This window comes from Vigna radiata, chromosome 11 (assembly GCF_000741045.1).
Source record: "Vigna radiata var. radiata cultivar VC1973A chromosome 11, Vradiata_ver6, whole genome shotgun sequence".
Classification (NCBI taxonomy): Eukaryota; Viridiplantae; Streptophyta; class Magnoliopsida; order Fabales; family Fabaceae; genus Vigna; species Vigna radiata.
Window position 1 is genome coordinate 6,163,512 of NC_028361.1, and position 27,543 is coordinate 6,191,054.

A 27,543-nucleotide genomic window follows, 5' to 3' on the forward strand; every position below is an offset into this window, starting at 1 on the left:
TATTTTTCATTGATGGCACAGTCATTCATATAACCTTGATCTATAATATGTAAAAAACTTCATTAATCTTAGTTTTTTTAACTCTCATAAGATGAGACCCTACCAATTAAAAATATATATATTTTTCATAATTTAATAACACGTATATAAAGAAGTCCAACATCATAAATTTGACAAAATTTTGACATTATTTTAAATTGGTTTCCAAAGTATACGAAATGAAAATAATTACTTATGACCATCATCAAGTATGCATTTAGAGAACAACAAAAAATGGTCTCAATCAAAATTTTATCAAATTTATGTATAATTTTCAATGTAGACGTTATAACGAATTATGAAAAATAATTTTTCTAACTGTTCAATTGAATAATTCAATATTTAGTACAAAAAATTAGGTTATTTGTAATAAATGTCAAACAAGAACCAACGTTAGTTCATTGTTAAACTAAAATCATAATAAATTTTAAAAAAACTAAAATTATTTAAACATAGAACATCTAATAAATGAAAAATTAATCAACTTACTAATATAAACTAAAAATATAATTTAATTAATTATTTAATAATTAATCAAATATTATTAATAGAACTAAATTTGATAGTAAAAATATTCTACAAATTTAAATGAAACAAACATGTTAACAAAACTAAGAAAAAAAAGTAGTGAAAAAAGCTTCTCCAAACAAAGTTCCTCAAATCCCTACAAAAATTTAGCCTAAGTAAATAAAATAATGAGAAACATAACGACAAAAATTACATGAAAATTAAGCCATATCCAAATTTCCCAACACGTATACAAAATATTTATTTAATATTTATTATACATAACAAACCTTGAACAAAGTTGGAGGATGATGGAAAAGTCGTTCCTAGTGAGGAAGAAAGGAGAATTCACATCGTTATTTGAAGGTGTTTATAACACAGTTCCCACATAAAAGTAATTGGTGGAAACGAAAAAGAAATATACGTAAGACAACCAAGCAACATGTATTTTGTGTTAAATGAAACAAAATTTACCCTTAGTGATGGTCTAACAAGTTGTTACAATTGTTGGGAGGTTTGAGAAGAGAGAGTAACACTGTCTTTTTTTAACTTTTTAAACAACATATGAAGTCAAATTCTATGGGGGATTGATGTTTAACGGGTAAAGAAAAATAGTTTTGTGGTAGATTTTTTAATGTTTTAAACATTGGTCTCCCATAAAATTTGACATTTAAAGGATACATGAAAGGTCCTTTCCAACTAGCTTTTTCAAACTTTTAAAAACTATTACGACGTAGATTCATTTGGATTCTAACATCAAACTCTTTGAAAACATTGTCTTCTAGCTAACTTTTCTAAATGTTTAAAATCCATATGATGTCCGTCACGTTTAAACAAATTTCTAAAGGTATTATGATGTCATCCCTCTTATATTCCGACATCAAACTCTTCGAGAACATTGCTTTCTAGTTGATTTTTTAAAATTTTTAAAAATTATATATGATGTTGGTTTCCTCCAAACAGACGTCTAAATGTGGTATGACGTCAACTCTCTTGGATTTCAATGTCATCGAGAACATTATCTTTCAATTTACTATTTTAAATGTTTAAAAATCATATGATATTTTTCTCTCTAAATATATGTCTAAATATGATATGGTGTCGGTCTCCTTTAAGTCCGATATTAAGCTATTCATTTTACTTACAAAAAGACCATCCATATTTTTAAGTTGTTTTTTTAATTGATGTTGAATAGAAAAGTTATAAGCTCATTTTACATTAATAAATACATATTTATTATTTGAGTAATTTTCATAAATTATTTTATATTATTACCCTATTATAATTTATTATACAAGTTAGATTTATTTACTTTTACAATAATTATTTTATAATTATATAATCAATAATTTATGATTAGGTGATTGTGTGTAAAACTGTAAACATTACCGTTATAAGTGTTCGTACTTTCGATGGGACTTTTATTTATATAACCAAACTTCCACTAATCACTGGTAAAAAAAAACACTTCTGCTAACTAGCTAGTGCGAGACATGTAACATCTTGGAGCATTGGTTAATTTATTCTTTAGGGAATCATGGTTATATATTTTTAATTTATTTTAAATTCTATTACTTTTACTAAAACAAAATAAACAGAAAAATATTGATATAATCTAAGAAAATTTAAAAAATATTATAAAGAGAAAGTAAAAGTTATCAAGAATAAAAGAATAATAAATTACAAATTTCAACGTTAAAATAGTGATTAAACCGATAATATAAGGTAAAATGGCATTATTTTTTGGATTAAATATGTTTTTGGTTCCTTAATTTTGAATGAAAATTGGAATCAGTCCCTCTTCAAAACTCTGGCCTAATTTAGTCCTCCAAGTTTAGAAATGTATGAATTCTGTTCTTTTAATCAAATTTTGTTAACATTATCTGATGTTTCAAATGTGTTTCTCTGAAAAAAATGTGTCAAACAGTGTAAAGAACCAAAATACTATAATGAAACGTGCTTGAAACATCAAATAAACCTAACAAAATTTAGTTAAAAGGACTGAATTCATATATTTCTAAAGTTAGAGACTAAATTAGACTAAAGTTTTGAAGATTGACTAATTCTAATTTTTACGGAAAGTTAAAGACGTCAAAAACATATTTAACCCTTACTTTTTTAACAAAATAAACTAATACATTGATTAAATAATTTATTGAGAAGTAAAAGGCCTCACACAATACTTTCTTAAAATTCTATAATTATAGTCCTGCAGAGTAACTATTTAAATTATAATTACGTCCTTCAGACAACACAAATTACTAAGGTGCTTTTATTTTAATAATTTAATTATAATATTTTACAATTATAATATAAAAATAAAGAATGTAAAAGGAATAACAAGTCAACATTTGAAGATCTGAGATATATATAAATTTGAGATAAAAAAAATATTTTGATGTAGTTTGAATTGTTAATAGTTAGAGAAATTGAATTTCCAAAAGGAATGTCTAAGAAATAAATTGCAGAGACATTTGTTTATGAATAACTGAAAGCACGTTAGTGTTTAAATGCATATAATAAAATTTCCGTATTGATGCGAGGCATGTGTTAGTTGGTTAAAAAAAGTGTTTTAGTATGTTTAAAATTATGTGTCGGCTACTAATGAATCGAACAGGAGAAAGAAAAGGAGTAACTTAAAGAAGAAACATGCACGTGTAGACCTATTGTGTGAGAACACAAAAGTCCAAATGAATAAATGAGTAGTTTTGTATTGTACATTCTACTTCATTATGTAACACTCAATCAAATTTCTCTCTCCACTTCCAAACCTGCACATGGCCTGTTCAACTTCTCTCTCTTCTTTTGGTCAAAACCTACCCTATGCCTTTTCCATTGCCCAATAATTCTCACAATCTAATGCTCAAACATACTTCTGTAACAATTTGCTTCAGTAAATTTAAAATAAAACATAAATTCTCCTGTCATCATAATTAATCTGCTTGTTAGCTGCAATAATCTTAAAAAACATTATGCTTCCGGTGAACATAGTGCCCTTTGAAACTTGAAACTTGAAAGTAATTATATAACACTTGCAAGATGTGGAAAAGTGGGGAGAAGCCACCACGTGCTTTACCCAATTTATCATGGGCTATGCTATGCTGAGTAAGAACTAGTTGCAGGGTTGTGGGTAGATTGGTAATTTCTGGTTTAATGATTATCCTAGTCTAATTTCAACGTACTGTTGTATGTGGAGCTGATGTGTTATATAATGCAATTCATCACATAAATTCTGAGGGAGACACCATAACCTCTGCTCCCGAATTCAGAAGCTTAGTCACAGCACCACTGAAATATCCACAGATGCACACTCCCTTTGGATAGAGAAAGGAAAAGAGACAGAAAATGCTGTTTCTTCTTTCTCTCTTTACTTTTAACTTTTAAGCTCTCATTTTTTGTTCCCTGCATTTGCACCTTCTGCTTCAGAACACATTTGCATGAGGTGAAGGCATATTCACCTTCTTTTTGAGTCATCTTCTTTTCTTCATTTCTTTTTCTTTTTGGTTGACTTTGAAGATTGAACTTCAACATTGTGTTCTCCACACCAGTGCCCTGAATGGAGGACCAGAATTCATTGAATTATTCCTTCTAAGGCGGTGTTTGTGATGGTGAAGACTATAATCAGCTCCCAAGTGTCGGCTGACCTGAAAATGTGAGACTCTCTCGCAGTTGATATGCTCGGTGACATTAAAATTTGTTGGTTTCAAGATGATATTTTGCAGATTCTTGCTTTTTTTATTCATATCCTATTTATAAATTTTTCTTTTGGGTTTTGTTTGGATTATGCATAGACTAAATTTAGAAGAAAGGTAAAACAGCCAAAAAAGAAAAACAGAGAGGATTTTTGTGAGACACTTACATCCTTTCATTTTTCCTTCCATTTTCAAACCATCTCTCTCTGAATTCACTGCGCAAAAAGTTGGATGAAGAATTTTCCTTGAGAAATCGACTACGCATGTCATTATCACCTTTGGTTAAATTTCCTTTTGCAAAGTTCTTACTTCTAGACTTTTTCCTATGTTCCATGTGACGAAGAATTTGACAGTCTGTTTCTTGGGATGGGGACCATTTCACAAAACTCCAAGCTTTCCACAAGAATACAGAAACCACCGTATAATTTGTTCTCGTAATAATAGGACCATATGATATTAGTCAATTACTATTTAATATTTATTTCCTCCCACTTCCATCTCTGACTATAATATAAAAATTGTAAACAATATTTATCTTTTTTGTTCCGTTGAATGGCTCCGTAATCTGTGATTAGTTTCCTGCGGCAGGCAATGATTGGAGGAACGGAGGCTGAAACCTTGAGTGGTCCTTTGTGTTCCATGCTATCTCAACTCAACAATGCAACACAGGCAGTGATAATTAACTGAACACCAAATGGGTCTTTGGAATGCTCAGAATTCAATGACATGTGGTATCCTTCTCAACCTTGGAATTGGAGTTTAGGCTAGTTTTGCAGAGAGGGTGAGTGAGTGAGTGAGAGAAATGGGTTCGGTTGGAGGGGAAGAGGCCATCCACCAGCCTACTGGCCATGATGAGAGGATTCTTGTTTCTGTTCGTCTTCGTCCCCTCAATGAAAAGGAGCTTGCAAGAAATGATCTTTCAGACTGGGAATGTATCAATGATACTACCATCATATACAGGAGCAACCTTTCGGCTTCTGACAGGTCACTCTACCCAACAGCGTATTCCTTTGGTAAGAACTTACTTTCATCATATTTGCTTTGGTTTAATATACTTTCCATAATGCAGCCCCGGATTGTGTATGTATTTTGCGGCCATTCTCTCTGTTGTATGCCACACATCTAGTCATATCTACATATGAAGTTAGTCAATTGGTTTGGTTAATGAACTTATTGTTACTCCAAGATCATAACTGGCTTTAATTGCTTTCCTCTTCTGATCTTCCATTCTTTCCTTTTGGCTATAGACAATGTGTTTCGGTCGGATTGTTCCACAAGGCAGGTGTACGAAAAAGCAGCTAAGGAAGTTGCTCTTTCAGTTGTCGGTGGCATCAACTGTGAGTTTCTTCCCTTTGTCTGCTTTTCCTCCTTCACCAGCATCACCAGAATCCACGGAATTTCCGTGTTAACATCTTCTTTTGATCTCTCTCCGTGGTGTCTAATTGATCAGCAAGCATTTTTGCATATGGACAAACAAGCAGCGGGAAGACATACACCATGAGTGGCATAACTGAATACACAGTAGCAGATATTTTTAAGTACATAGAGATGGTAGGTCAAATATGAACATGCCAACATTACCTTGCTTTTCTAAAGAACAATTTTCTGATTTGGTTTTACCTTTTCATAGCACACAGAAAGAGAATTCGTTTTGAAGTTTTCGGCAATTGAGATTTATAATGAATCTGTCAGGGACCTCCTTAGTCCAGACTGTACTCCTCTCAGACTTCTTGATGATCCAGAGGTAAACATCTCCATTTCCTACAGAACTAGAATTTGTGCGTGTTGCTTACAGTTTTTCAATTTAACAGAGAGGGACAGTTGTTGAGAAACTGACAGAGGAAACTATAAGAGATTGGGAACACTTTACAGAACTTATTTCTTTCAGTGAAGGTAAGGAGGGTTTGAATGATTCTTGCTTCAACAGAGTAACCTAGACTGAATGAATATAATTTGTTTTGTTTCATTTTCACTCTCTAAGAATTTTGTCCAGACAGAGTTGAGTGCTCACTCATCCTTCAATTGATTGCATTTTTGCAGCTCAAAGACAGATAGGGGAGACAGCACTGAATGAAGCCAGCTCCAGATCTCATCAAATTCTTAGACTGGTATTTTATTATATTAATTTTGTTAAAGGGGTACTAGATTTGTGAAACTTTTATGATATTTCTTCTCTCACATTTCTTATACAATGTGCTTCCTCACCTCAGACAATTGAAAGTTCTTCATGCGAGTTCCTTGGAAATGACAAGTCTAGCTCTCTTTCCGCTTCAGTGGTATGATTGATTCCCTCAGTTTGTCGGAAAATATTTTCAAGAATAAGCTTATTGCCTTGAAGAACATCTATAGGAATTCAAATAATTTCTCTTTTCTTTTTCTGGGTGCAGAATTTTGTTGATCTAGCTGGAAGTGAGAGAGCATCCCAAACCAATTCAGCTGGTACGAGATTGAAAGAGGGTTGCCACATAAATCGTAGCTTATTAACTCTAGGAACTGTTATCCGCAAACTCAGGTTAGCTTATGAAGATGGTGCTTTTATGGCCAGTGTTTTCTTTTTTAGAAACTTGCTCCATAACTTAATAATAATCAATATTTTCCATATTGGGAATAGTTTATATAGTTTTGTTTGGGGAAGGGGAGGTTGAATATTTCTTTTTTTTAATCTAAAAAAAAAAAATTGGTTGCAGCAAGGGAAGAAATGGACATTTTCCTTTCAGAGATTCAAAGCTAACCCGCATATTGCAGTCCTCGTTAGGAGGCAACGCCAGAACTGCTATCATCTGCACCATGAGCCCTGCACGCAGCTATGTTGAACAAACCAGAAACACCCTATTATTTGCAAGCTGTGCAAAAGAAGTGACAACTAATGCACAAGTCAACGTAGTGATGTCTGATAAAGCACTAGTCAAGCAATTACAGAAAGAGTTGGCTAGGCTGGAAGACGAATTGAGAAACTCAGGGCCACCCCACGTTACATCTGATGCTTCTGCAATGTTGAGAGAAAAAGACCGTCAAATTGAGATGGTAATAATAAAGATTTTGTGCTAATTAAAATTCATTATCTTTTATGGTTAACATAGGATTGTTTGTAGTATGTATCGAACTACAGATCTGAGAAAAAAATGCTAAAATTCCAGACATATAAAATAATAAAATATATCAGCTATGAAGTTACATATAATATCCCTGTATTACGAGCAGAGTATGGAGAGATGATTTTACCCGAGTATTATTTCATATGAGAAAGAATAGATAATACAGAAAGAAGGAACAAAGGTATTATTAAATAGGACATTCTCAGAATTAACTAGAAATCCGAAAAACCACAGGAATGAAATAAAATTGGAACAGTTTACTTTAATCCTCTCATTAGGTGCCATGATTCATTCTCCTTAAATTTAGGGATTGGTTTCTGACATGTATTATTTGTAGGATAATATATATTGTCACTTGATTGTTATTTTTTTTTTGGAGGTCGTCGTCACTTGATTGTTGATTCAATTGTTCTCTTTACTGATTCTGCAATGTTACTCTGTCCACATCTAATAATGACCTTTTGTATTGTTGCTTCTCCTTGGTTATATACTCCAATACTGTCCTTTTCTATTACGAGGCTTTCCACCTTGAATGTTTTTTCTTATGCTGAAACTTTGCAAGATTAAAACCTATACTATTGTTACCTCTTTCCAGTGGCAAATGATAAACCATTTGATGCTTTATAGAAATAAAACATGAAAAAGCATCTCAATACCCTTCCATGAAACGCCTACTTTCCATCCAAGTTTTGTTCTTTTCTTATTTAATCTCACATTATGGTGAAAACTTCAGGAAATATGTGTGCTTTTTATATATAACCCTAAGGAATAAGGTTGTTGGAAGTTCCTACCACTGAGCATGTTTCTCTTGTTGTAATTTGTAATAGAACAGTGTTAATATGAATGTTGTTACTGTCCATGCAGTTAAAGAAAGAGGTTAAAGAGCTGACCCTGCAACGGGACCTTGCACAATCTCGAATTAATGAGATGATAAGAGTGCATGGAGATGATGTGTCATCAATAGATATGCTCCAAGTGGTGAGTATTCATGCCCTCCCTGAAGCAGTATAAGTAGCGACTCATATGCCTTTTCTAAATCTAGCAAATTTTCCTGTCAAATCTTCAGGAAAGTTTGGATGCTCAATACCCAAATTTACATGTGAGAAATTCATGGAACATAGAAAATCAAAGAGAGGAGCCAAATGTACTAAGTCTTGACGGCGAAGAGAGTGTCAGGTCTTTTGATGCATCTCAATATTCAGATGGACATAGTTTTAGTTCTGATGACAACTTATTCCAGCTGCCTGACCTTGAAAAGAATCTTCTGGTGAGAAGTTCTTCCCCAGGTCCTCCTGTCAAAAGGAACGATTCTGTAACCAATGATTTGGATAAGAATAACGTTCGAGATCAGCATGAAGAGGACAATTGTAAGGAAGTTAGGTGCATTGAGTTAGAAGATCTTAGTACAAACACTCATAAGCAATCAAACCCTGAAGATTCAAGATCAAATACATACACTAATTCCAATGCATCGACTCCTAGAGCAAGCAAAACAATCTCAGGATTGATTGTGGCTGATAATAGAGACAAGGAAAAAGTAGCTTTGAGTTCATCTAGGTCAAAGGAAGACAAGAGAGTGAACCATTTGCCTCAAGATTTTGTTCTTCCCTCTCCAAAAGAAATTTCTGTCTGCATGACAGGAAACAGTAGAAGTGGTACTTCTAGAGCCGTGAGGCTGAGCCGAAGTAAAAGTTGTAAAGCAAGTCTCATGAGGAATTTTTCATCAGATTGGTTTGAAGATGAAGACGATGTTCAGAACACACCACCAATAGGGAATGAAAAACACTTCCCTGGAAGACCCAACGGCTTCCCGAAGAACATTTATGCATTAAATTATAATGCCAGACAACGGGGGCTTTCATGTAATGGCCATGGGAATTTTGTGCAAAATTCTGCAGCTGATATAGTTCAGAATGTGAAATCGTCCACAAACAAGGAAAGCAAGTGTGATGCTCCCTTGCCTCCAAAAGGAAAGGAATCAGAAAATCTAAAGAGGTTGAATTTACTAGCTGACCGTGAGGTAAGATTCTATAATACATTTTATGTTTCTTGATGGCCAAATATCTTTTAATAGGTCCAATTGATAATTATTTGGATCATTTCTCTGTTGATTCTCTTTATTACTCTTCTTATCCCATTCATAGTATAGAAGCGTTGTTATATTGAGAATTCAACCAATCAGTGATTGCTTTGCATGACAGGCTCCGGAGACAGGATTGGATCCCATCATATCTGCACAGGATGTCAAAGATGTTGGCTTGGACCCAATGGAAGCTGATGATAGAGAAATTCATTCAGATTGGCCTTCAAAATTCAAGAGGCTCCAAAGAGAGATCATTGAATTCTGGGGTGCTTGTAATGTTTCATTGGTTCACAGGACATACTTTTTCCTTCTATTCAAAGGGGACCAAACAGATTCTTTTTACATGGAGGTGGAGCTGAGAAGACTATCATACCTTAAGCAAGCTTTTTCCAAAGGCAATCAGACAGTGGAAGATGGAAGAATCCTCAAACCTGAGTCAAGGTAACACAATTAAACTACTAAGATTTTATTTATGTCCTTAAATTGAAAAATTACACTTTTTTATTATAATAAAACTTACCATGGCTTTCACTTTGAAACAGCATGAGATATCTTAGAAAAGAGAGGCAAATGTTGAGCAAGCAAATGCATAAGCGACTGTCTAAAGATGACAGACAGAACCTGTACTTGAAATGGGGGCTTCGTTTGAGTTCAAAGAATAGGAGTTTGCAGTTGGCCCATAGATTGTGGACTGACACAAAAGACATGGACCACATTAGAGACAGTGCATCAATAGTTGCAAAGTTGGTTGGATTAGTGGAGCCAGAGCAAGCTTTTAAGGAGATGTTTGGACTTAACTTTACCCCACAACCCACCAGTAGGAAATCTTTTAGCTGGACAGCCAGTGTGAGGCATATTTTGTGAGCTTGGATTACTTTTTAGGTAGTTTGGTATGGCCATGTCAAAATTTCCCCTCTCTCTCTCTTTCTCTCTCTCTCTCTCTCTCTCTCTTTCTCTCTCTCTCTCTCTCTCTCTCTCTCTCTATATATATATATATATATATATATATATATATATATATATATATATATATATATGCATAACGTAGCTAATTTTTTTCTTCTCTTATCTTAGAAACAAATTGATTTCTGTTGTATGTTTCTAACTCTCGTTGCTATTGATTGTAAAGTGGTTTGTAAAGGATGTGCAATTCTAAGGTGGTAGATTTGTTCATCTGTATTTACCTTGAATCCAGTTGGAACATCAGGAATTGTTCAATACTAATTGTTACCTGGATTTTCTAAGAAATGCTATGTGATGTTGTTTTCCATGTGTGACGTATTGTAGCAGTCCGTTCTTTAGTTAAAATCAGGAATCATAAAACCTATAATTTTCTTAACAATTGCTTTAACAAAATGAGATTTTGCTTAAGCAGAAATTTGTTTTTGACTCTGCAGTTTGCTTCAGACCGAAGTTCAATGCTCTACTCTGTAAAGTAAAAGTTATCCTTCAAACAAAATCCAAACTAGAAGATGATTAAAATTAGTCTTGTTCTTCCTGTACCCTTGTAATTTCTTGGCACACCCGTAATTTTCAAAATAGTATTTTATCATTCGTAAAAGTGACTTTTATATTATTTGTTCCAATTTTTCCTTTTAAATATAAAATTTATGAAACATGACTTTTAGGAACGGGGATTTCTGGAACAGATGAAACTGGGATAAAGTTTTTGGAATAGGATTTCTAAAATATATATGATATTTTTCAGAACGAGTTTTTAAAAATGAGATTTTCGGAACTATTTTTTTAGCTATGTTTCTCTCTCGTTTTCTTCCCCTATAACTTTTTCCTCTTCTTTTCTCGATGCAGTGATGATGGTGCAACGACAACCGCATAACGTAATGCATGAGGAATTTGTCTATGAATATGGTATACACGTAGTAATGATTGAGGTTCAGAAAGCAAAAGTCTTAATCTTATCGTGTTACTCTCCGTAATCCATGATTTTGTTTGGGTTATACGTCTAATGGGCCCAAGTCCATTTATACCCTGGTTTTTTAAGGGTGTCAAAGTGTCAAAAGGAACAATATAGACAAATAAATAAAAGAAGATATGGCGATGGCAGTTCGGGACATGTATTTGGACAACGAATATTTCATAAACATAAAATTAATTTTTTAAAAAATTAAAATAAATTTAGTAGATAACTTATTCATTGATATGTAGAGATTTTTTTTCTTATTTTTTAAATGATTATTTTTCTAACATATATTGTCACTGTAAAGAGTTTTTGGTATTAAAATTGATATATCCGAAATAGTGAGTTTTGATCTTAGAAGTAGTAAGATATTGAAATTGTTTGAGTTTCTGCAACAGACTTTTAGGTCCATTTAAAATAAGAAATCTTAATTTTGTTTCATTATTTTTCACAACATCTGCATTATCATTATACATTATATGTAGATTGAATACTTTTATTTTAAACTCTATATATCTTTTTGACAAGTACAAAAAGTATTTGCAAATCCTTAACTTTTAAAGAGGTAAAATATTTTAAAAACTTATCATAAATATCATTTATAATTATAAAATACTGCAAAAATATTTACATGGTAAGTGTATTATAATTAAATTAAATTTCATTTATGATTAAAACGTCTTTTTTATTGTCTCTCTACATGTTTGTGAAAAAAATTACTTTTACTATACACGGCACTGGGTGTGGTTAAATGATGAGAAAGTGGGGAAAAAGATGAGATTCTTTGAGAATTGATTGGTGTGAGGTTCCTGTATCTACTCTTGGAGTATGAAGAAACACATAAGCAAATTGGTCCAGTGTAATTTAATGTTGAGAAGTTAGCAGTGGCAAAGATTTGAATGAAATGCAGAAGAAACGTTACCCATTTGGATTGAATTGAGTCACAAACATAGTGAAAATTGAATGGGCTTGATGGTTGCAAAGATTGTGCCTGCTCTCTACCATTAGGCACTGCAGGGAAATGGCAGAACAAGGCAAAGTTCCATTTCAGGCTTCCCCAAATTCTAATTCTCACCCATTTTACCCTATGGGAAATTTCTTGCAGTTATTTGAGGGTGGACCACTGTACAATTACTACATAATTATAAATGGAGGATCATGTTGTTAAAGTGAAACTTTTTTTTTGGTTGGCATAAGGCCTGCTGTAGCTCAATGGAGCATTCAATAGCACTCTTTTTTCTTTATCTCTTAATTACTAAAATAGTTGTAATCCAATGTCTAAAGACACTGCATTTATTTTAAATTATTGCCACGGCTTGTCTTTACATTGTCAATGTTTTGAACTGGAGACTATGGGATTTTTGTGGTCCACCCAATTATTGATTCACCTTAATTCAATTTACTGCCTCGGATTAGCCTTTCTTGTACTTTCTCGCCATAACTTTTATGTCTAAGTAGATTCAAAAGCCTATAAGTAACAGTGCAAAACTTGACCATGCACAGCTTTTTAAACTTTTTAAAGAAATCACCTACTATAAACTGCGAAACATGAACAACACAAAAATATGTCCAAGCCCTCCCAATCATCTGAATGCCCCGAGAGAAAACAGACAATATCAAACTAACAAGGAATAAAATATCCAATAATAAGTTTTTTGTCTTTAAAAAATTTAAAACGCTGTAACTGTTTTTATTACTATAATCCCTATTAACTGTATTTAATAGGAATATTGATTAATAATTTAAAAAGGAAAAAGAAAGGTGAATGATTCAAGCCATATCACATCACATGAGTTTAAAAAGGTATGTAGGGACAGAGCAGAACTCAGACCAGCACACACAGTGGTGTTTTCAAAAAAGGGTGGGTTCAAATGGTTATAGTTGTTAGGGAGGAGAGAGAGGGAGACATAAATAAATAAATAAATAAAATAAATAAATAAAATATTAAATAAGAAGAAACAGAAACAAAAAAAAGACAGAAGGGGGAGCTGTTATGGCGTTATGCAATGAAAACTGTATGAGACAGAGAAATAGGAAATAGGAAGGGAGAGTTGTTTTTGCGGAATCTGGAAAATACTCGCTCTTCTTCGATTGCTAATGTACGCAACAACAGCACAGCCAATAATAATAATAATACCCTGCTGCTCCAACTGCTGATCTCTATTATTATTTTCAAAGCTTCTTCACTCGTTGCTTCTGCAACGGTTACTACCATTAACCACATACCAACAACCATCCTTTCGCATTCTCATGCCTGTTCTTCTTCTACTCCTGGTGTTCTGCGCACCGCTCTTAACGTGCGCCGACCGCAGCGCCGTTACTGTTGTGGAGATCCAAGCCTTGACGTCCTTCAAGCTCAACCTCCACGACCCCGTCGGAGCTCTCGACGCTTGGGATCCGACGTCTCCGGCGGCACCGTGTGACTGGCGCGGAGTCGCATGCATGAACGGCCGAGTCACCGAGTTGCGTCTGCCTCGCCTTCAACTCGGTGGCAGACTCAGTGACCGTCTCTCCGAGTTGCGCATGCTACGCAAGATAAGCCTTCGCTCAAACAACTTAAACGGAACCGTTCCTTCGTCGCTCTCCAAATGCACGCTCTTACGGTCATTGTTCCTGCAGGAGAATTCGTTTACCGGCAACCTTCCGACGGAGATCGCCAACCTCACTGGTCTTCAGATTCTCAACGTCGCGCTGAACCGCCTCTCCGGCAGTATCCCCGGCCTTCTCCCTCTCGGCCTCAAAGCTCTCGACCTCTCGTCGAACGCCTTCTCTGGCGAGATTCCAAGCTCCTTGGCCAACCTCTATCATCTTCAGTTGATAAACCTGTCGTATAACCAGTTGTCCGGCGAGATTCCGGCGAGCCTCGGGGAGCTTCAGCAGCTGCAGTACCTCTGGCTGGACCACAATCTCCTCGGAGGAACGCTTCCTTCTGCGCTCGCAAATTGCTCCGCGCTTCTGCATCTGAGCGTGGACGGAAACGCGCTTACCGGCGTGGTTCCGTCGGCGATTTCGGCGCTTCCGAGACTTCAGGTGATGTCACTGTCTCAGAACAACTTCACCGGCTCCATTCCAGCTTCCGTTTTCTGCAACGGTTCTGTCCACGCGCCGTCGTTGCGGATTGTTCACCTTAGTTTCAACGGTTTCGTGGATTTCGTGGGGCCTGAGACGAGCACGTGTATAAGTGTTCTTCAGGTTTTGGATATTCAGCACAATCGGATACGAGGCACGTTTCCGTTGTGGTTGACCAACGTGACCACGTTGACCGTGCTTGATGTGTCCAATAATGCACTTTTTGGGGAAGTTCCGCCCCAAATAGGAAATCTTTTTAAGTTGGAGGTGTTGAAGATGGCTAATAATTCCTTCACCGGTACCATTCCGGTGGAACTGAAGAAATGTGGGTTCCTAAGCGTCGTTGATTTTGAAGGCAACGAGTTTGGCGGGGAAGTTCCTTCGTTTTTGGGTGATGTGACGGGGCTGAAGGTGCTCTCTCTCGGTGGGAACCACTTCTCTGGTTCGATTCCGGTGAGTTTTGGAAACCTTTCATATCTTGAAATGTTGAGTTTGTGGGGTAACAGGTTGACTGGAAGTATGCCTGAGATGATAATGAGTTTGAACAATTTGACGATACTAGACCTTAGTGGAAACAAATTTACGGGTCAAGTTTATGCGAGTATTGGGAATTTGAATAAGTTGACGGTTCTCAATCTCAGTGGCAATGGCTTCTCTGGAAAAATTCCTTCCAGTTTGGGGAATCTTTTCAAGCTAACTACGCTTGACTTGAGCAAACAGAATCTTTCTGGTGAATTACCACTTGAGCTCTCGGGATTGCCCAGTTTGCAAGTTGTTGCACTGCAGGAAAACAAGTTATCTGGTGATGTGCCTGAAGGGTTTAGTAGTTTGACGAGTTTGCAGTATGTTAATCTCAGTTCTAATGCCTTTTCCGGGTCTATTCCTGAAAATTATGGCTTTCTTCGTTCATTGCTTGTTCTTTCGTTGTCTGGTAATGACATTACAGGAGCAATCCCTTCGGAAATTGGAAATTGCTCTGGTATTGAAATTCTTGAGCTTGGATCAAACTCTCTGGTAGGTCGCATTCCTGCTGATCTCTCTCGTCTCACCTTTTTGAGAGTGCTTGATTTGAGTGGAAACAATTTAACTGGGGATTTGCCTGAGGAAATCTCCAAATGCTCGGGGCTAACCACTTTGCTGGTGGATCACAACCATCTTTCCGGGGATATACCGGGGTCCTTGTGGAATCTAGCAAACCTGACAATGCTAGATCTCTCTGCCAACAACTTGAGTGGGAAAATTCCGAGCAATCTTTCTATGATTCCAGGTTTAGTGTTCTTAAATGTCTCGGGAAATAACTTGGACGGTGAGATACCACCAACATTGGGATCTCGGTTCAGTAACCCCGATGTATTCACAGATAATCCAGGTTTATGTGGGAAGCCATTGGATACGAAATGCGAAGATATAAATAATGGTAAGGACAGAAAGAAGATGATTGTGCTTGTGGTTGTCGTTGCTTGTGGAGCTTTTGTACTGGTTTTGTTTTGCTGCTTCTACGTGTTCAGTCTATTGAGATGGCGTAAAAGACTGAAACGGGGTGTATCGGGTGAAAAGAAGAAGAGTCCCGCTAGAGCCAGTTCTGGAACAAGTGGAGGTCGTAGCAGCACTGAGAGTGGGGGACCAAAACTAGTGATGTTTAACACTAAAGTTACACTTGCTGAGACCATTGAAGCAACAAGACAATTCGACGAAGAGAACGTGCTGAGCAGAACAAGGTACGGATTAGTGTTCAAAGCCTGTTACAACGATGGAATGGTCCTCTCCATTCGCAGGCTCCAAGATGGATCATTGGATGAGAACATGTTTAGAAAAGAAGCCGAATCACTAGGCAAAGTGAAGCACCGAAATTTAACAGTTCTCAGAGGTTATTATGCTGGGCCACCTGACATGAGACTCCTAGTCTACGATTACATGCCCAATGGAAACCTCGCAACCCTGCTCCAAGAAGCTTCTCACCAAGATGGTCACGTTCTAAATTGGCCAATGCGACACCTCATTGCACTGGGCATTGCCCGTGGTCTAGGCTTCCTACACCAATCCTCGATGGTCCACGGCAACGTGAAACCGCAAAATGTCCTATTCGATGCAGATTTCGAAGCCCATTTATCAGATTTTGGGTTAGAAAAGTTAACAGTAGCCACCACCCCAGGTGAAGCCTCAACTTCAGCATCAGTTGGCACGTTGGGTTACGTTTCTCCAGAAGCAGTCTTAACCGGGGAAGCCACGAAGGAGAGTGATGTTTACAGCTTTGGCATTGTGTTGTTGGAACTGCTGACTGGAAAACGACCCGTCATGTTCACCCAGGACGAAGACATAGTGAAGTGGGTAAAAAAACAATTACAAAGGGGTCAAATAACAGAGCTATTAGAACCGGGTTTGCTTGAGTTGGATCCAGAATCATCAGAGTGGGAAGAATTTTTACTGGGTGTAAAAGTTGGGTTACTTTGCACAGCACCTGACCCTCTTGATCGACCAACCATGTCTGACATTGTTTTCATGCTTGAAGGCTGTCGAGTCGGTCCTGATATCCCATCCTCCGCGGATCCCACCTCCCAACCTTCTCCGGCCTAACTCAAATCCGCAAATTTTCATGATCAACTTTAACATTTAGTTGTTTTGATTATTAAAAAACCCTTATCTTTCTCCCCTGTTCTTCGTTATTAACTTGTTTTCTTTCTGCCGAATTCTTTCCCCTTGAAGAAGAAAAAAACGGGAAAAGGTAACATTGTCGCCACTTTTTCCATTTTTGGTGGCTATTTTCACGGTTTGTTTCAAAGTGATGCCGGACTCGTAGATGGAGAGGTGGGAACCCCATGATGAGGCGTGTTATCTCTCTCTCACTTTCTCGAGTTCTAAGTTAGTCAACGTCTATGACATACAGAGTGGTTTGCGATACCGAGGAACGAGTGAGGACAAGGAGGTGGGTCCCGCGCGGCGTTTCCCGCCAAATTAACGGCACATAATTGGTATTGTTCCCGTCCACGAAACGGACCTGGTTTTTCTGACATCGTCATGTGGTCTTGGCGCAGGTTCCGGCAACGGAGCTGAATGATGTAGCCGTTAAGATTGTGGGGTCCGAGGTACACGTTGTTCCCAAGAGTAGTAGTGCATTGTTTTTTGGTGTAACCCATCTGGTCATGCAGCTTGAAAGACATGTAGAATTCAGTATTCCCATTGGTGCGCCACGTGTATTTTTTTGGTGCCCTAATTAATTCTAGTTTATTATTTGTCTTCATTTTGGGATTTGTTTATTTATTTTTTGTTTAGCGGAAAGAAGGGAATAGAGAAAAGTCACGAGGGACGAATACATTATGATTGGCCATTTGGCCCACGGCTCAACAACTCTTGAACCTTTCTTTGTGGGTCATCATCATATCATATCCGCCACTTTTTCTTTGAATTGGATTCTGCCTGGTTACCATTTTTTTGCTTTAGGGACTTTTCAGGGAGCACTTGCCATCTATTTGGGAGATTCAAGAACCTTCCTCTTTGTGATTGGATCTGGTTATGTGGGGAGTAACTATGTGAGTCCAACTTGCTTCTAAATCTTCTTTATTTTTTTTTTCTTCATCTGTGATACCTATTTAGCAGTATATGGTAGTGGCTCAAGACTCCAAGATTCTCCACAGGTGGTACTGTCATAAAAAAAATCATAAAGGAATCGTAGTACAACATTTTTATATAATATAAGGTAGTGCAATAATCAATAATGCTAAATACTCACAACTTGACTGGCAGTGAAGAGAGAGTAAGGGAACACAGACAGCACAACTCCTAATACTGTCCACTGACCGTTAAGGGTCCTTCCAAATTTTGAATGATTCGTTAGACCAAAAACTAGAAAAATGTTTTTAGCTGTATATAAATTTCAATTTTGTCTTAACTTACTTGACTATTTTTGTAAACTGCTCATACGGTTGTTATCCTTTTTATATTAAAAAAAATCAAATCGGCACCACTTTAAGTTAAATGGAGATTACATGTAGTGCATGTATCCATAGATCTCAACAAGTTTTTCAACACGCCTTCCTTTTATCTTGTATTATTTGTCTTTTAGAGTAACATATGCCACGTGGAACAATTTAATTAACTGCATAAATTGTTGATTATTTTTATAGATATCCTACTCCTAGTCAATCCTTCAAACTTATACCTTTTATAAATTATTCTTTCATTGATATTAAAATGTAATAACAATGTAAACTTAGAAAAAATTAAGAACAATAAAAAGTCTTTATTTGCTTTATTCATTCAAAACTTTATTATGTTTTAATTTTTTTTTAAAAATATAGAAAAAACTGAAATGTAAAATAAATAAATGGATGAAATAATGTAACCCTAATTCAAATAGGAAAGTACTTGCCGGATTGGTAAATTTTAACGATTAATTGAAATGATATTGAAAATAAGGTGTTTATGTGTAAAAAGAGAGTAAATTTTATAGATTAATTAGAACCAAAATAAAATCTAAAATATCTATTTGTGAAAAGAAAAGTTGAAGAGATAAGCATAGTTTTCCTCCCTCTTATCATGTACTAGTGTTGTGCATTTTCAAATTATACAACATATGCCATGTGAGTGTGGCACTTAGGAAGGTAGAATACATTTATTTGGTATTTGTAAATTTTGCGTATGACTGTCATATGTTAAGTTTCACTGACAAAGAAAAGAGAAAGCCATTGGATGAGTAGAAGAAGGGTGAAAAAAGTAAAAATAACAATGACAATATACAGTGTGATTTTACACACACTATTTTTGTGTAAACACATGTACTCGTGAGCTCAACAAGAAGGCCCACGAGGAATATGGGCCTAAGGAATGATACATGAACCCTTAAATTTTATAATAAGTCAATATTTGATTTGGGAGCAGGATTCAGTGTGTGGACAGAAAAAGAAAAAACTGTTTAGCTGAAAACAAATGTTGTTTCCTCAATGCTTTCTTCATGATCTTCTTTGACTTTGATTAGGTAAAAACGTAATTATCTTTTATCTCTCCTTATTTATTTCTTCAGCATCCTTCACCCCTTACATTTATTCTAACACTCACCCTTCATACTTTCTCCCCACTCCACAACCTCCATAAGCAAAAGTCTTCCTTCCTCCATCTCCTTCACGCATCCTCTTCTTCGAGCAACACTTTCCAACTTAATTTTTTTTTTTTTTTTTTTTTTTTACCTTTGTATTGCTTTTTAATTTAGGAATAGTTTGGGGTTGAATGAAATTTGAAATTTGATGATCCAGATATTAAGGCTAAATATCGAATTTCAAAAATTGGTTTAGGCAAATAAAGATACAAATTTCAAAAATAGTTTAAAATCAAAATCCAATTTAAGAAGGTATCAAATTTCAAATTTCGACTTAGGAGTGCACTAGATTTTGAAATCCCAACTAGATTTTGAAATCCCATCTAGACATGTACCGGATTTCAAAATTCGAATTTCATAATCAGTTTATGAGTGCATTGAATTTTGAAATCTGATTAAAGATTTTTTCATATTTCGAAATCCAATTTAAGTGTCTATCTAATTTCGAAATTTGGTTTAGGTGTCTGTCAAATTTCGAAAGTCTGTCAAATTTCGAAATTCGGTTTAGGTGTATATTGAATTTCAAAATCTGGTTAAGTTATCTCTCAATTTTTTTATAATTTGATGTGTTCTTATGTTATTTTTTTTTTTAAGTTTAGATATTTGGTGTGTTATGGTTTAGTTATTTTTGTTTTCTTTTTAAGTTTAGTTATTTGGTATGTTGTTTTTAATGTTTGTTTGTTACAAAAATGAGAAGAATATGCACTTCCTTTACATACCATACTAAAAGCTCTGCAGAGGTGAAGCTCAAAGGAGACTCACATCATCTACTCGTAGAATAGGTTGCTTGGTGAAGTTGGACAAATGCACCGCTAGCAAGCCTTGATGTTGATAGCCAACATGAGGATGTTTTGGAAGATGATGTTGTTGAGCAACCCGAGAATGTTGTTCAATAAGAACATTAAGTGTTGCTTTCCTAAAAATCTAGACGATAATTCTTTGCTCATAAACTATATTGATCACGTTGCATTTGCATTATGGGAAGGTCATGTTAGTAAAGTACATGGACTTATTTTTTTGCTTTTGATGTTTGCTGACTTGTTTAAATTTTATATGCAATAGTTTTGTCTAGGATCATGAAAGATAAAGTTGGCCTCCCATAAAAACAAATTAAACAAATTTGGAGAAGGTCATGTGACTATTCAAAATTTTGTGATGAACTCTGATCTAATGTCTTTATGTGATATTTCTTACGATTACGCAAGGAATTAATATTGACGTTTGTTGAGAGGTGACATAGAGAGACAAACACTTTTCATGTCCATGTTGGTGAGATGACTGACACATTAGACGACGTATCATGTGCCTATAATGAGGCAATTTTGTCCAAATAAAACCCTAGACTTTGATGGTGTTTTGGAAACTCTCATGGATCTTTTGGGCGTGAGCCACAAGAGAGATACATATGAGCTTAGGCAATGTCGTGGTTCCCACATAAGTCTAAGTTGGTTGAAAAACATATAATGGTTGTTGTGAGAACTAACTATGAAAATATCTCGCACGAGCGTATTTATTACATTTTGTTGGATGCATAATTTTCGTAGATAAAAGTGTTGTCTTACTTGGTTCTCTTTAGAGATTTACAATTATGTGACAAATACACATAAGAGTTGTTGCACTTACATAAATTGCTGGTCATTCACTGCTTCCAACTTGTGAGGGTTTTCGTATGTAACCTTTTATAAATTGAAACTTTTAAAAAAAAATCGGGTATTCATACTACAATAATCTTCCTTTGTAATTTCTTAAAGTTATTATGATTTTTACTTTTATAGAGAGAAGAATGATCAATCTTAGTTGAAGAACTTGCTAACTGTTTTTAATGGATTTCTTTTTCAAGGGTGTTTTTTTATAATTCACAAAAACATGTACTGAATTCAATGTTACTCAAGTCACTCATTTTTTTGAAATTATTTTATTATACTCAATTATTTTTCTTTCAATTTTATTTAATTATTTGTATGTTTATTTAGAGGTGTTGACTAGCTGAAGAGCCAGTATAATTCTATTTTACTAATTCATTTATTATGTGAATCAACTTGACCCATATGTTTCCATATTAGGTTTGTGTAAATTAGCTATTGTACTCTCGTACATGCTTCCTTCATGCACCCTACATATCTCTTTTTCCACCCCTGAAATATTTTAAATATCCTAATTAACCTTCTTTAATTTTTTCTAGGTAAAAATATAATTACCACCCATCATTCCTTATTTATTTTCTCAACATCCTTCACCCTCACATTTCTAGTGTTGTACACTCACCCTTCACACTCTCCCTTCGAAGGTAAACTCCATATTTCAAAAATCGGTTTAGGAAAACAAAGATTTAGATTTCAAAAATGGTATAGAAAAGCACCAAATTTTGAAATCCAATTTAGGAGTGCACTAAATTTCAAAATTTGGTTTAAGAGTGTACTAAATTTCAAAATATAGTTTAACAGTGTTTGGACTTTGAAATCTTATTTAGAAGTGTATCAAATTTCAAAATCCAGTTTAAGAGTACATTAGATTTCGTAATCCAATTTATGAGTGCATTCAATTTCGAAATATGATTTTCAGATTTTGAAATCTGGTTTAGGTGTCTCCCGAATTTTGAAATGCTAGTTAAGTTGTCTCTTAAATTTCAAAATCCTGTTACGGTCCTGGATTTTAAAATCTAATTAAGGTGTTTCCGGGTTTCAAAATCCAATTCTTTTAATTTCTTTTTTATAATTTGATGTGTTTTGTTTCTTTATAATATATGTGTTATGCTTATATTATTTTTTTAAGCTTAAATACTTGGTGTGTTATTATTTTATTAGTTTTTTCTTTTTAAGTTTATTTATTTGGTACGTTGTTTTTAAAGTTTGTTTGTTAAAGAAATGATAAAAACATGCAGTGTTTCTATATACCAGGTTGAAACCTGGTGAAACTCATAGAAGACCTGCTTCATCTGCTTGTTGAAGAGGTTATCATGGTGAAGCCGAAGAAGCTGCACCATTATGTAGTCTTGATGTTGATGACCAACAAAAATATTTTTTTGAGGATAATGTTTTTTAGTAGCACAAGAATGTTGTTCCACAAGAACATGAAGTATGTGAATTTATCAGAGGTTCAAACGACAGTTCTTAGCTAAGTTGATCATGAAACATTTGCTTTGTGGGAAGGCTAGGTTAGTAAAGTACATCAATTTATTTTTCTACTTTTGATGTTTGTTGACTTGTTTTAATTTTATATGCAATTTTTTGTCTATGATCGAGAAAAGATAAAATTGGTATTCTATGAAAAAAATTTAAACAAATTTGGAGTATGTCATGTGACTTTCAAAAATTTGTGATGAACTTTGGTTTAATGTCTTTATGTAAAGGATTGATATTGACATTTGTTGAGAGATTAAAAAATAACAAAACAAAAATAATAAGATTTCAAAACCCAACAAACTCTTTAACCAAATTTTGAAATCTGGGAGACTCCTTAACCGGATTTCGAAATCTCGGACACTCCTTAATTAGATTGTGAAATTTTGGATACTCTTTAACCAGATTTCAAAATTTAGGACACTCTTAAACCAAATTTTTAATCTGGTATTTTCAAAATCCGAGATTCTCCTCAATTGACTTTCAAGATTTGGAAAATTTCTTAACTAGATTTTGAAATTCAAGACATTTGTACATCGAACTTTGAAATCTGATATTACTTCAAACTGATTTTCAATTTCTACACATCGTATTTTGATAAATGAAATATAACTTAAAAAAATAGAAGAACAAAATAAATACATACCATTAAGCTTTGACCAAAACACAAAATTTGTTGTAAATAACTCTACTTAAAAAGAATAACTTGTTGAAGAAGAATGTTGACTAAAAAGAAAAAAACACTTGAAGAATGTTGTTGAAAGAAAAAAGAAAAAAAAAATGTCATTGTGAAAATTACTTGGTGTGGAAGTATAGTAACACAATAATAAATTCAAGTAGACGTAATTAATTTAGTAATACATATATATTAAATAGGGTTATAGTGGGTAATTAATTTAGTAATACATATATATTAAATAGGGTTATAGTGGGCATTGCAGTCAAATTTGGGGTGTAGAAAAAAAAATGTGGTGTGCAAAAAGATAGTCCCCTCTCATATGCCGAACTAGTTCAACCCAATTAGTTCCGTATGTTGGCTAAGTGTGTCATACTAAGTGTGATTCTTTCTTTTAGCACCCTTCTTCTTTCATCTTCACAGCTGCCAAAAAATTCAAATTATTGATGACAAGAAATCTTTGCATTGTATGATAAATATATATTTTAAATTATATAATAAGATTGAACAATTTTACAGGCTATGCAATTAAGAAATTAGAAAAATATTTTGAATTGTACAATTTAAAATTATATTATAAATAATTTTTAATTTATAAATACATTTTTACATTTCAAAATATATTTAATTGTATAATTCAAAATTCTAAACTATAGAGAATTTTGACTTGTATTCAATGGAAAGTGCTTGAAGAAAACAAGAAAAGAAAGAGAAAAAAAAATTAACAGTCCAACAATCCCCATTAGAGTGTCAAAGCGAATCAATTTAAATTAGTTCATTACACATGGAAGTAAAAATAGAGAAGTTGAATCCAACTCATTTTATAGGGGATGAATTTCTTTTAACCCAACTATCAAATATGAATTGGTTGAGTGAGTGAATTAGTTCATTAAATTAATATAATATAAAAAGTAATAATAGCATTGAAATATTGACATAGTTTCTGTATTTCATTTTATTAATATCAAAACCTGACTTAAAATGTTAAGTATGTCGATTCACTTTAACTCATGTCAACCCATACTAAGTTCACAGGTTGCAAATCTCTGGATCTTGTTAAGTTGCATAGTGAAATTCAATCAATCCAACCCTCCTGCCTTAACTTTTTTTTTTTTTTTTAATTTCCATATTCTTACCATTTTATTAGGAAAAGGTACAGATTGAGATTTTACATCTCAAAATGTCAATCTACTTTTATAATTGTAACCTGGTCAAACCTGATTCAGATTGGATTACTTCAAGTTAAACTGGCTGCAAATTTTGGTACTCTCAATCAAACAATCATTTTCATTTTCTTTTAATACTTTCCAAGGTCATAAACAGCATTACGCATTAACAGCTTTATCCATTAATTAGACGAAATATTAGGACAGTCATCATGGTACATGTCCATAATTTTCAAGATCATTATAAAAGAAATAAGATTGACATTTAATATCTCATTACAGCCATAAAACGAAGTTGAGAGTTGAGGAGAGAGGTGTAGTGTCGAATGGCACACAACATAATACTCAACGTTATCGAAATAAACACAAACATGTTTTATTTCAGAGATCTCCAATTCAGTCTAGATAGCATAATTAAATACAATAAATGGCCAAAGAAATCGTTTGGACGTTTTATTTCTGAATAACCTGAATGAAGAGCATCATAAAGCAACACTCTTACCAATACCTAGATCTTCGAGACATTCAACATCCAATCCATGGTTCTATGCGCTCTAAGCAGCGTGAAATTCCATACTAATCAGCTCTGGATTGGCCAGCGCGGGAAGAGAGGATGATGCCAACAATAAGACCATACAACGCCAATGCCTCGGCAAAGATGAGAATCAAAATCATCCCAACAAAAAGCTTTGGCTGTTGGGCATTTGCTCTACAAAGAACAGTCCATTTTCAGTATGGCAAATTCAATAAATTGCAATAGAGATTATACGAATTTATCCGGTAGGAGTGAAACATTCTCAGTGAACATGCAGTCAAAACATTGAAAGCACTAGCAGCAATGGTGATACTAGCATTAGATAATTTTTGGACTTCAAATTCAATCGACAATATACAAGTACTGATGTATATCCCAAATTGTGCCTTGTATCATGCCATAATAGCTGTTTCTCCCTTGTAGACTACACAGAACAAATTGAAAATCAATTTTATCTATAAAGAAGTCGGCTGCTGTGGCCCAGACTAACTACCAGCATGTTCGGATACAAATTTGAAGGACTCAACCATGTTTAAGAACAGAAACATGACCTCACAGTAAAGATTTTTTTCATCATTAATTAGTTAAAATTTATTATGCACCAAAATGCATGTTAGACTACAAGAGAAAAAACAGAACAAAAAGTAGTTTTTCCATTGGGTTGAGAAATCAATGCCTTTGAATAAACAACTTCATCAAGAACTATACATAAATGCTTAAATACGTTTAAGTTGTTTCCATTATCAAAAAGAAATTGGGTTAAACTATTTTGATACAAGTTGTAAGCTGTTTTCATAAGCTATCCTGCACAGCTGATTAAAATAAGCAAGAAGCAACATACGAACAAAAAAAAAAAAAATCAAAACCTATTTTCACAAACTCTCTCAAACACTTAACAAATGCTCATGTAATCATCACATAGGCTCTTGAGATAAAAGGAAGCGTTCCCAGACATTACTTCAAACTCATATTGAACCAAAATCAAATACACAAAGTACCACGAACAAGCATCCCAATTACATGTCAACACGGATACTCTGCCCAATTCTTGAATAAATTATCATTTTGCAATTCAATTCTGCACACAGAAGGTCATCTACCATGAAATTGACATAACAAATTCAAAACAAGTACAAAACCCATGGAACAACCAAAGTGATGTAAGTGTGGGCAGTAATAGAAGCAAATACCTAAGAAATTGAACAAGTAACGAAAATAGAGTAGAGAATGAGAATAGTGTACCTAACACCGGCGTCGCCAACGATGCCAATGGCCATGCCAGCGGAGAGACCAGCGAGACCACAAGCAAGACCAGAAGACAGATGAGCGTAGCCATCGAACAGATAGTACGATTTGGCCTTAGGGTTAATTCCCGTGCTGATGATCACTGCGATGATCAAGCCGTAGATGCCAAGCACTCCCGCCATGACAACCGGCACAATCGATTTCATCACCAGCTCCGGCCTCATCACGCCCATTGAGGCAACACCAACGCCGCTCTTCGCCGTACCGTACGCCGCCCCCATGCAAGAGAAAACGAGGGCCGCCGCGGCGCCCAGGAAGCCGAAGAAGGGGGCAGTTTCATCGCCGCTGAAATCAACCATTATTTCTTTCTTTCTCTGGATTTTGGCTTCGGCCAGACGACAGTGAGATCTGTTGCTATTACTGTTATTATTGCTTTTTCGCCTTCTCTTCTTCCCTCTCCCTCTCGGAAGTTTCTTGAACGGACCCTCTCTGCCACCTCTGTCATTATCACTCACGCCACATGTAATCAAACTATATTATTTTACAAACAACGTAAATAATCCCTTTTATATCATCCCACTTACCTTTTACTGTCTTAAGAACATTTTTTTATTTAGGTTTAATACCCGAAAGTCACCACTTTGGTTGAAAAATCTCAATTTAGTCCATCGTTATAAAATGTTTTACATTAATCCTAACTTTTAAAATAGTGGGTCAGGTTGGTCCCTTTCATTAAATATAAGTCAACGAAATTAATGGATAATGATGTGACATAGCTTAAAGTTGATGTGTTAGATTGGTCCCTGTTAGCTTTAAGTTGGTGTCACATCATCATCCATTAATTTCATTAACTTATATTTAACAGAAGAGACCAATCTGACCCACTATTTTAAAAACTAAGACTAATTTAAAACACTTTTATAATGAGAGACTAAATTGAAATTTTTTAATCAAAGTGAGAACTAAATTGACTATTAAATCTTTTATTTATTAACATCCAAGTGTAATTAGGAAAAGGGGAACTGAAAATAGCAGGTCTGGCTGAAAACAGAAAGGCTGGCCCATCCACCAAAAAACTCTTGAGGCCCGTATAGAAAACAATAGCTGCGGCCCATGATGTCACTATAAAGTCATTACTAAACTATCGTAAGAATAAGAAAACTTTAGTTTTAACCATGAATTAATTCGGTTCAGTACATATTTGGATAAATTGAAGTATTGTTTTTTTTTTTTTTAAATTTTGAACTTAACTTATGAAGAATTTAGTTCACCAATTCATTTAATTTTTTAATAAATATTTTTATATGAAT

At 34.6% G+C, this 27,543-nt stretch overlaps 3 protein-coding genes across 4 annotated transcripts; 2 read left to right on the forward strand and 1 right to left on the reverse strand.

The window, feature by feature from the left end:
- The first annotated feature begins 3,653 nt into the window (after nucleotides 1–3,653).
- LOC106777731 (kinesin-like protein KIN-7E) lies at nucleotides 3,654–10,332 on the forward strand. Of its 2 annotated transcripts, XM_014665457.2 has the most exons (15): nucleotides 3,654–3,988; nucleotides 4,095–4,198; nucleotides 4,827–5,251; nucleotides 5,486–5,575; nucleotides 5,689–5,789; nucleotides 5,869–5,982; nucleotides 6,050–6,131; nucleotides 6,279–6,346; nucleotides 6,449–6,514; nucleotides 6,626–6,750; nucleotides 6,926–7,262; nucleotides 8,198–8,311; nucleotides 8,400–9,353; nucleotides 9,535–9,857; nucleotides 9,959–10,332. In XM_014665457.2, exons 3-15 carry the CDS (start codon nucleotides 5,041–5,043, stop codon nucleotides 10,278–10,280), a joined length of 2,907 nt encoding a protein of 968 aa, XP_014520943.1. In that variant the 5' UTR covers nucleotides 3,654–3,988; nucleotides 4,095–4,198; nucleotides 4,827–5,040; the 3' UTR covers nucleotides 10,281–10,332. The 2 variants fall into 2 exon arrangements, with proteins under 2 accessions (XP_014520943.1, XP_022643288.1); XM_022787567.1 differs by having other exon boundaries at nucleotides 3,654–4,198; nucleotides 4,814–5,251.
- Nucleotides 10,333–13,077: 2,745 nt separating this feature from the next.
- LOC106777921 (probable LRR receptor-like serine/threonine-protein kinase At4g36180) lies at nucleotides 13,078–18,028 on the forward strand. The gene is made up of 2 exons (XM_014665741.2): nucleotides 13,078–17,326; nucleotides 17,436–18,028. Exon 1 carries the CDS (start codon nucleotides 13,585–13,587, stop codon nucleotides 16,975–16,977), a length of 3,393 nt encoding a protein of 1,130 aa, XP_014521227.1. The 5' UTR covers nucleotides 13,078–13,584; the 3' UTR covers nucleotides 16,978–17,326; nucleotides 17,436–18,028.
- A 6,776-nt stretch (nucleotides 18,029–24,804) lies between these two features.
- Nucleotides 24,805–26,750, reverse strand: LOC106778110 (V-type proton ATPase 16 kDa proteolipid subunit). Its single transcript, XM_014666025.2, has 2 exons — nucleotides 26,231–26,750; nucleotides 24,805–25,162 (listed from the first exon to the last, which is right to left on the reverse strand). Exons 1-2 carry the CDS (start codon nucleotides 26,590–26,592, stop codon nucleotides 25,030–25,032), a joined length of 495 nt encoding a protein of 164 aa, XP_014521511.1. The 5' UTR covers nucleotides 26,593–26,750; the 3' UTR covers nucleotides 24,805–25,029.
- Nucleotides 26,751–27,543: the final 793 nt, after the last annotated feature.

What these genes read in the sequence shown, in the direction of transcription:
- LOC106778110 (XM_014666025.2), bottom strand. Translation starts at nt 26,592, where the DNA reads ATGGTTGATTTCAGCGGCGATGAAACTGCCCCCTTCTTCGGCTTCCTG. An exon ending in GTTGGCGACGCCGGTGTTAG is followed by an intron (nt 25,163 to 26,230) that starts GTACACTATTCT and finishes TGTTCTTTGTAG; the next exon opens with AGCAAATGCCCAACAGCCAA.
- LOC106777731 (XM_022787567.1), top strand. Translation starts at nt 5,041, where the DNA reads ATGGGTTCGGTTGGAGGGGAAGAGGCCATCCACCAGCCTACTGGCCAT. An exon ending in ACTGTTATCCGCAAACTCAG is followed by an intron (nt 6,751 to 6,925) that starts GTTAGCTTATGA and finishes AATTGGTTGCAG; the next exon opens with CAAGGGAAGAAATGGACATT. An exon ending in ATCCTCAAACCTGAGTCAAG is followed by an intron (nt 9,858 to 9,958) that starts GTAACACAATTA and finishes ACTTTGAAACAG; the next exon opens with CATGAGATATCTTAGAAAAG.
- LOC106777921 (XM_014665741.2), top strand. Translation starts at nt 13,585, where the DNA reads ATGCCTGTTCTTCTTCTACTCCTGGTGTTCTGCGCACCGCTCTTAACG.